At 39.9% G+C, this 9,761-nt stretch overlaps 1 protein-coding gene across 1 annotated transcript in view; it reads left to right on the top strand.

Annotated features, from left to right (window-relative positions):
• Window positions 1-498: 498 nt before the first annotated feature.
• HELRODRAFT_161920 (hypothetical protein) overlaps window positions 499-9,761 on the top strand; it is a gene marked incomplete at both ends in the record, with an annotated part of 34,130 nt that continues 24,867 nt past the window's right edge. Inside the window, 26 exons of the mRNA XM_009021791.1 lie at window positions 499-748; window positions 846-983; window positions 1,108-1,293; window positions 1,443-1,598; window positions 1,691-1,774; window positions 1,934-2,040; window positions 2,189-2,333; window positions 2,577-2,735; window positions 3,259-3,447; window positions 3,597-3,677; window positions 3,859-4,008; window positions 4,133-4,216; window positions 4,299-4,387; window positions 4,889-5,042; window positions 5,306-5,410; window positions 5,515-5,598; window positions 5,727-5,864; window positions 6,030-6,206; window positions 6,462-6,512; window positions 6,870-6,953; window positions 7,262-7,399; window positions 7,575-7,751; window positions 7,919-8,065; window positions 8,392-8,520; window positions 8,935-9,111; window positions 9,238-9,380. Coding sequence (XP_009020039.1) covers window positions 499-748; window positions 846-983; window positions 1,108-1,293; window positions 1,443-1,598; window positions 1,691-1,774; window positions 1,934-2,040; window positions 2,189-2,333; window positions 2,577-2,735; window positions 3,259-3,447; window positions 3,597-3,677; window positions 3,859-4,008; window positions 4,133-4,216; window positions 4,299-4,387; window positions 4,889-5,042; window positions 5,306-5,410; window positions 5,515-5,598; window positions 5,727-5,864; window positions 6,030-6,206; window positions 6,462-6,512; window positions 6,870-6,953; window positions 7,262-7,399; window positions 7,575-7,751; window positions 7,919-8,065; window positions 8,392-8,520; window positions 8,935-9,111; window positions 9,238-9,380 — 3,522 coding nt within the window. The remainder of the gene's footprint in view (window positions 749-845; window positions 984-1,107; window positions 1,294-1,442; window positions 1,599-1,690; window positions 1,775-1,933; window positions 2,041-2,188; window positions 2,334-2,576; window positions 2,736-3,258; window positions 3,448-3,596; window positions 3,678-3,858; window positions 4,009-4,132; window positions 4,217-4,298; window positions 4,388-4,888; window positions 5,043-5,305; window positions 5,411-5,514; window positions 5,599-5,726; window positions 5,865-6,029; window positions 6,207-6,461; window positions 6,513-6,869; window positions 6,954-7,261; window positions 7,400-7,574; window positions 7,752-7,918; window positions 8,066-8,391; window positions 8,521-8,934; window positions 9,112-9,237; window positions 9,381-9,761) is intronic.

The raw sequence follows: 9,761 nt of genomic DNA on the forward strand, positions 1-9,761 counted from the left end.
ATTACTTACGATAATCATAGCCATAATAAAATTATCATATCAATGAATAATTATTTCCATATTATTTTATTATTATTTATATTATTTTATTATTATTCTTATTCTTTCAGCCAACTAGACTAGGCATAGCTTCAGTTACGGCGAAATCATTTTTCGTCAGTCGCTCTGTCGTGAAGTAGTCTCAAAAAATTATTTTAAAAAATAATTATATTATTATAATATAATAAATTTATTATAATATAATAAATTTATTATATTACAATATAGATATATTATTATGCTGTAATTCATGTATTTCACTGCAATTGAGATATACTGACTGATAGACTAATATATACTATTTCGCTAACAACACCCATGTTATCTGATTAATTAACTTTAATAATCTTTACTGCTACTACTAATAATAATTAACTTGAATAATTAATTTTAATTATTGAACAGCAATAATAATTAATTGTATATAATAAACGACGGTAAGCAACACGCTAATCGAGTATGTCGGGATCTATCAATACCGATCGAGACTATCGGGGGTGCGTCTACATCCCAAGGGCGGATGGTCACCACTCGCATGGTGAAAACGGGCAGTTCAGTGTAGTAGAATTACCGACTTTTAAGGTAAACGCCAACCAAAAGCACAGCAAAGTCGAAGTATTCGTTGAAGATCCGACCGGTCAAACGATAAAACCGTACGTCAAAGTTGTCGGTGATTTGTATACCAGTACCTTCTTGCCGAAAATGACAGGTTTGTCGGTGTTTATATTTGTTGGGATGTGTTTTGTAATTGTTGTGCGCAACGTAAATCACGGTGAACACATGCAAACGTTCGTACATGCTAACAGGCGATTATTTAGTCTCGATGTGTGTTGATGGCGAGAACATCGAAGGAAGTCCATTTTATGTGAAAGTATTCGATCCGAAACTCATCCGAGTACTCGGTCTCAGAGGCGGAATCGTATCCCAACTCAACGGTTTTTCCGGTAATTATTAATGATTATAAAATTATTGATAATTATGGATTAGTTAATGTTATTTGTTCGTGGAATATATAAATATAACTGCCTCAAATGATAAATTGACACCAACACACTCACACGTCCACAGTTAATACCGACGGGATTGGAGAGGGACCGATGGCAATTACGATAACCCACCTTGGATCAAACAGGATAGTCCCGGCGAGAATAATGCAAGATCCGGGCCGGAAGTCCCTCTTCCATGTTGAATGGATGCCGGAAGAAGCTGGATTCTACCGAGTTAATGTTCAGTTTGCTCGTGTTGATGCTGATGGTGAGTAGGAGATGATTATGACGATGACGATGATGCTGAAGTTGATGATGAGGATGTAGATGAGGATAAAGACGATGATGCTGGCGACGATGATGACGTTTTAATTTAAAATCCTAGTTAGAAATCTTTTTCATCCTTCCAATTTCCAGGGTCTCCATACACAATTGAGGTCATCAACCCATCTCTAAGTACTATTTCCGGTTTAACATCCGGTCAACTGATCTCGGCCGGCCAGCTAAACAAGTTCATAATTAGAGTTCCGTCAAAGATGGTGGTCATGAATGAAATGAGGGTTGACGTTACGGGTTAGGGCCATTACATTATTATAGTTATAATTTTCCTTAATTGGTAAATTATGATATTATGGCTATAATTTTTGTTTATAATAATACCGAAGATCCGATTGGCGTTCGAGTACCGGCGAGACTCATCGACAACAACGATGGAACCGTCGCCGTCGAGTTCCTACCGATTATTATCGGTTAGTTGTGTGGATGGTGTTGATTGCAGTGGCGATGGGGGAGAGGTAGTTGACGAAGACGAGTCAATTGCAAAGAACACCCCCATAGAAAAATATTTCCTTAAACTCAAAGCATGAACTTGTTAATCTTTCGTTTTTTTTACTACGTCGTCCTCTTAGGTTCTCACGTGATAACCGCCTCGTATTTCAACATGGCGATCAGCGGGTCACCCTTCAAGGTAACGTCATTTGACCCCGCAAAGGTCAAAATCATCAACTGGAAACCGGTTGGAAACGTATCGAAGAGTGTCGAGTTTGACGGTCGGTGTTGATGATAGTGATGTTGTTATTTCTTCTGTATCATAATCACAACCTTCACTAGCGTCATCATCGTCGTTATCGTCCTCACCATCACCACGTTCGTCATCATTGCAGTTGACATTTCAAAGGCGGGCCCAGGTGACCTTGACATTGGAATTTCTGGAGGCGAGGCCCCCTACCAGATCCATGAGAGAGAGCATGGAATCTATAGGGTCACCTTTACCCCCAAACAACCGGGAACTCTTAAATTTGGATTCACGTTTAATCACGTAAAAATCAGCGGTTGGTTGATCTGTGATTGATTGATTGAATTATTGATTGATTGATTGATTGATTAAATGATTTATTCATTGGTTCACTGACTGATTCATTGATTTGATTGGTTGGTTGGCTGTCTAGTGTCTGGTTACGCTACTGAATGAATGAATGAATGAATGAATGAATGAATGAATGAATGAAAAAAATTATTTACAAATGAAAAGAAATAATTTTTCTTCCTAAGGCGGTCCATGGACGTGCGTGGTGGCAAGCGCCCCAACGGCGGCAGCGTTTGGTAATGGCGTCCAGCCATCTCCCTCACTCCTCATAAACACGCCCACATTTTTTGAAGTCAAAGTTCAGGGGTCAAATGAAGATGCTCACGTTGATGTTGTCGTCAAAGGTCAGTTATTTGTTGCTATTTATAAAGTAGTGAGATGTTTTCAAGGATATCACCTAACATGAAAACTTACGTACAACTTCATTTGAAAAAATACATGCAAACAAACACGCACACACACACACACACACATATAAACACATACACAGACACACACATATAAACACATACACACACACACATACACAGACATACACACACACATATAAACACATACACACACACACACATAAACACATACACAGACACACACACACATATAAACACATACACAGACACACACACATACACACACACATACACACTCACATACACACACAAAGGACCAAACGGAGCAGTGATAAACGCCGACAAAATGGGCTCGATAAACAACGTGCACAAGTACCAGTACACACCAACTTCTATTGGTCAGCTTTTTCACTTACCTATCTCATTATCATAATTCATTCACCAATTAATATTTATTCAATCGCTATTATTATAATTTAACATAATTTATTCATATTCATCCTCTCCACAAACTCAGGCTGCTATTCAATCGAGATAAAATTAGACGGAGTGCCAATATCGGGCAGTCCCTTTACGAGCAGGGTCTACAGCCCCGGATCTGTGATCCTGGGCGAGGTCAAGCGCGGATTTGTGGGAAGGGAGGTGGAGTTTTCTGTGGATGCGAGTCAGGCTGGAGATGGGAGTGTGGAAGCTGTTGTGGACGGCGGTAGTGTTCCTTGCAATGTTGTTCAGACGACTGCTAGAGGTTGGTTGGCTGGTCTGGTTGATCGCTGATTGGTTGATTAATTAGCTGGTTGGTTGATTGGCTAATTAACTAGTCATCATCGTCATCATCATCACCATCATCATCATCAGGAGTATACAGCGTCACGTTCATGCCGAAGGAAGCGAAAGTGTATAACGCCACCGTCAAATTTAACGGAGAAACAGTGAAAGGTGGCGATGATGATGATGATGATGACGACGGAATGATGATGATGATGACGACGGAATGATGATGATGATGATGATGACAATGTTGACGACGACGACGATGATGATGATCATTTAAAAACCTAAACAACAACCTCGACACAAATGACGCCACAATACGATCACGACCGATCCAACCAATCAGGAAGCCCCGTTTCGGTCAACGTCCTTGACCTTTCTAAAGTGACCTTAGTGGGCGGAAGCGGTGACCTGAAGGTGGCCGTCAACAAGGTCTGCACTCTGAAACTCAACACGGCCGGCAGCGGAAATGGACAGTTCACGGCCATCGTCAGAGGTAGGTAGAAGAGATCTTAGCAGTAGTAGTAGTAGTAGTAGTAGTAGTAGTAGTAGTAGTAGTAGTAGTAGTAGTAGTAGTAGTAGTAGTAGTAGTAGGAATAATAATAATAATAATTAAACAGCGCCATCTGGAGCAGAAATAACGCCGCTGATAAGGGAAGTTAACAAAAAATTCTTGGAGATCGAATATACACCCAAGGAAATCGGTGAGTAAAATTAATAACAATAACAATAATAATAATAACTATAATAATAATAATAATAATATTATTATTATTATTATTAAAGGGGTGTATTGTGTGGAGGTTGAGCTAGAAGGCATGGCCCTCGCGGTCAATCCAATACAATTCTCAACGTACAACTCGTCCAAGATTAAAGTCCGTGACATCAAGGACGGCATTGTTGGAAAAGTGATGAAAATAACTGGTTGGTTGGTTGGTTGATTGATTGGTTGGTTGATTGATTGGTTGATTGATTGATTGATTTTTAAGTAAAATTTGCTAATTTATAGTCGAAGTAGTTACTGCCAATTACGAATTATTTTAAAATTGAGACGATGAATATTTCCTCAACCTACTAGAATTCCTTTTGTAATCGGTTCACGATACTTTCTTCTTTTCGTCAATGTTAACTTCTGGTTTTTGTATCCTTATAAGTATGTACACAGACATTTTGTGTGCTGCTGAACTAATAAAAATTAACTCGATCAACTGACTGATAACATTTAATTATAAACGCCATTAAATTTAAGCTTCAAACCACCCAACCATCAAACCAACCAACCAACCACCTAATCATCCAACCAAACCAATTAACCACCTAATCTTCCAACCAACCAACTGCCCAACCTTGCAGTCGAATCCGGTGATCCTGGAGAGGGTGACCTCAAGTTCAGCGTCCTGGGGCCAAACGGGGGCCTCCTCAACAACTCCGTGGAGCAGATCAACTCGTCCAACTACTCGGTCGTCTTCACACCCCTTATCCAGGGCCAGCATCAATTCACCATGAGTTTCAATGAAGAGCCAGTGATTGGTTAGCGAGAATCCATCCATTAATTCATTAATTAATCGACTAATTTATTTATTTATTTTTCATTTATTTGTTTATTAATCAATTAATATTAATTAAAAACAATTGATCGAATACTTGATTTATTTGTAGTAACTGAATATTATAAGTATCAGGTATTTACGCAAACACACATACGCACACACACACACGTACACACACACACGCACACGCACACGTAGGTAGCCCATTTACGTTCCAAGTGTACAACGTGAACAACATAGCAGCCACTGGGCAGACGTTGAGGTCATTCGCCTGCAACAAGATGGCCACCTTCTTTATTACGTCACCTCACGTGATCAGGGCTACTGACTGTGACGTCAAGATTACTGGTCGGTCCTGATGACGACGATGATGATGATGATAGTAGTTATAATAATAATAATAATTATAATAATTATAATAATAATAATAATCTACCCAATACTAAAAACAGATCCATCCCTGAAAAACGTCTCGGCGCGCCTGTCAGACATGAACGACGGTACCGTTAGGTGCGATTTCACAGGGGCTGCTCCTGGTAATGATGACGATGACGATGATGATGATGATGTGGATGATGATGATGATGATGATGTGGAAATGATGATGACGATGATGATGAAGGGTACTTCTATTATGATGATAATGAACCATTACAAACACCAGGCGACTACAAGATTGATGTGAAGTGCTGGGGTCATTCCATCCCCGACAGCCCCTTCCTCTCCAAGGCCAGTGACGTCACCAAGGTCACGGTCACACCTATCCTATCGGCACTCGTCGGCTTGAACTCGTCGTTTAACAGTAAGTAAATTATGGCGATGATGTTCATCGCCATCCTCATTTTCGTCAACATCATCATCATCATTCTCACCATTACTTTCATCACCATCATCATCATCACTCTCATCATCACTCTCACCATCATCACCATCACCACCATCATTTTGACATCATTACTACAACCAGTAAATGTGAAGGACGCTGGCGAAGGCACCCTGGAGATAAGCATCCAGAATCCAAATGGCCAGCAGATCCCAAACAGTGTTGCACCCTTGGGCCCGGGCCAGTTTGTCGTCACCTTCATGCCCGCAATTCAGGGCACACACCATGCCAATGTCACCTTCAATGAAGAACCTGTAAAAGGTAGTAGTAGTAGTAGTAATAGAAGCTGCTGCAACAGCAACAGCAGCAGTAGTAGTAGTAGTAGAAGTAGTAGTAGTAGCAGTAGTAGTAGTTGTAGTAGTAGTAGTAGGAATAGCATTTTTAATAGTCCAATTTGTAGTTCCATTACCATTTTGTCACCATCATTATTACCATCGCCGTCGTCAATCTTCACCACCATCATTACCATCATCATCATCATCATTGTCATCATCAATCAATGACCATCATTAACAGGAAGTCCATTCAGCATTCAGGTCAATGACCCCACGAAGTGTCAGGTCAAAGGTGAGGGTCTCGAGATGGTCAGATGCAATAAGGCCACGAACTTCGTCATCACATCTTCCGGAGCTACAATTAATAACGTCAACGTTAAAATAATCGGTTGGTTGGTTGGTCGGTCGGTCGGTTGATTGGTTGACTGATTGGTTGGTTGGTTGGTTGACTGACTGATTTACATAGTACACTATAAATACCTTTCAGAACATCCATTTAAAATGTATGTAAAAACTTCAAAACTATGAAAGAGGCAAACATATAAACACGAATAAACAAACATATACATACATATATACAAACAAATGAACGAACGAACAAACAAATGAACAAACAAACGGGCAAACAAACAAACGAACAAACGAATAGGACCAAAGAACTTAGACGTAAGAAGTCGCATCAGCGAACAAGGTCCAGGTGTATTCAAAGTTGAATACACACCTTTAGTACCAGGTAAACACGTGATGATGATGATGATGATGATGGTAATATTGATGATGATGATAATGATGATGATGATGATGAAGATGATGATGATGATGATGATGATATTGACAATAATGACATCAAAAATGGTATTGGAGTTTTTTCTTAACGATGAAGATGCTAAGTAGGAGTGATGTTGTTTAAGAATAATTTAATTTTCATCCTTTCACTCATTCATCTATTCATCTATTTATCCATCCATCCATCCATCCATCCATTCATTCATTCATTCATTCATTCATTCATTCATTCATTCATTCATCCATCAAACACAGGCGACTACGTGATCGATGTGGAAATTTTCGGCAAGGAGGTTCCGAATGGCCCCTTCACTGCCAAATGCTGGGACCACACGAAGGTGAAGTGTACCAAGATCGCATCTGGAAGAGTCGGAGTTCAAACTTCATTCAACCGTAAGCGCTATACAAATTTGGTTTTATTTTTCGGGATATAAGATTATTAATTGCGGATTAAAAAATGCGAAAACTTATTGATAAATTGAAGATTTTATCAAGAGAATTAAAAATTAAAAAAATTAATGAATAAGCAATTGAAATGAAAAAATGAAAACCGACCGACCAATGGCAGTGGACGCCAGTGGCGCTGGTGAAGGCGACATGGAGATCGTTATAAGTGGACCGTCGAGACAAAACATCGCCAATCACGTGACACCTCTTGGTCCTGGTCTGTTTGTCGTGACCTTTACCCCGGAAGAGGGTGGAGTTCATAAAGTGTCGGTGACCTTCAATCAGGAAAACGTAACTGGTTAGTTGTGTGTGTTGAGCCGTGTCAAAACGAAACGAAATGTTGGATAAATTGCAAGCGTTTATAACTCGCTAATTAAAAACTTTTAAACGTACGCTGTCGAACTTACTAGAAGTTTAGGACAATATTAATCATCTCTTTCTTCCCCACAACCACCACCACCACAGGAAGCCCCTTCATTTTTAACGTCATTGACCTCGGGAGGGCAAGTGCCAGAGGTGATGGCCTTGGAGCGGTCAAGGTCAACACGAATGCCTCCTTCCTTATCACAGCGCCTGGAGCAATGGAGAAAGATCTGGAGCTTCTGATCATGGGTGAGTGGCGATGATGATGAAGATGCTGATGACGATGATTATTATTATTATTTATTGTTATTATTATTTATTATTATTGTTATTATTATTAGCGCCTAACGGGAAGGAGGTGACGCACAAGATGACGGAAGTGGGAAACAACGTCTTCAAAGTTGACTACACGCCAACGATGGCTGGTAAGTTCGTTGATGATTGATTGATTGGTTGGTTGGTTGGTTGGTTGGTTGATCGGTTGGTTGATTGGTTGGTTGATTGGTTGGTTGATTGAACGATCGATTGATTGATTGTTTGATCGATCGATCGATTTTTTTTTTAGGTGACCACAGAGATGAAGTTAAATATTTCGGCTTGGCCCTACCTGGGCTGCCCTTACTACCCCAAAGTTTGGGACTCGTCGAAAGTTCTCGTCACCAATGTTAAAAATGGCAGAGTTGGCAATGTCAACGTTTTCAATTGTGAGTTTGTCTGTGTGTATGTCTGTGGGTATGTCTGTGTGTATGTCTGTGGGTATGTCTGTGTGTATGTCTGTGTGTTTGTCTGTGTGTATGTATATGTGTTTGTCTGTATATATATATATATATATATATATATATATATATATATATATATATATATATATATATATATATATGGTTGGTACATGTTTGTCTTAAGATTACTTTGAATATATTTGTATGCGTTGTTTGTATGGTTGTACGTTTGTATGTTTATATGTATGCGTTGTATGTTTGTATGCATGTTTGTTTGTTTGTATGATCAAGGCAACAACACCTCTGGCGATCACATAATAAATAATAAACAACAACATAGTAATTGATGCACTTACCTTTTCATTTGACCTCAAAACATATGACCCAATTTGACCTCAGTGGACGTGACGGACGCTGGTGAGGGCACCCTGGAGATCGGGGTGACCAGTCCCTCCGGTCAGAACATCCACAACAACGTCATGCCATCGGGAGCTGGCAAGTTTGAAGTTTCGTGCGTGCCATTGGAGCCGGGGATGTATAAGATCAGTGTGACTTTCAATAGAGAGAATGTTGTTGGTTAGTTAGTGAAGATGGTGACGATGAAGATGATGATTATATTGATGAGGATGACGATGAAGATGATGAGTATGACGATGATGATGACGAAGATGATGATGGAAAATTTAAAATGGTGGTTAACAGGAAGTCCGTACAGCTTCCTGGCCACGGATATGAATAAGGTTTTGGCACGCGGTGACGGATTGGGAGGGGGGAGGTGTGGCGTCGCCACGTCCTTTGTCGTCACTGCTCCAGCCGCTCAACAAAAAGATGTTGATATTATTGTAGTTGGTCAGTTGTTGTCGTTGTTGTTGTTTTTTGTGATGTTGTTGCTGTTGTTGGTCAGTTGTTGTGTTGTTTGTGGGGATGATGTTGTTGTTGATGATGATATTGCTGGTTACTTTTTTAACATATTTTGTTGGCCAGAAACAATTAAACAGTTTAACACTAACCCCACCATCAACCACCAACACAACCACAATCGACCACACCACATTGCCACCACCACTATCTTCTCCATCATTATCACAGCCCATCTTCACCATCATCTTCACCACCATCTTCACCATCATTTTCACCATCATCTTCACCACCATCTTCACCATCATCTTCACCACCATCTTCACCATCAATTTCACCATCATCTTCACCATCATTTCACCATCATC

This window comes from Helobdella robusta, assembly GCF_000326865.2.
Source record: "Helobdella robusta unplaced genomic scaffold HELROscaffold_3, whole genome shotgun sequence".
Lineage (NCBI taxonomy): Eukaryota > Metazoa > Annelida > Clitellata > Rhynchobdellida > Glossiphoniidae > Helobdella > Helobdella robusta.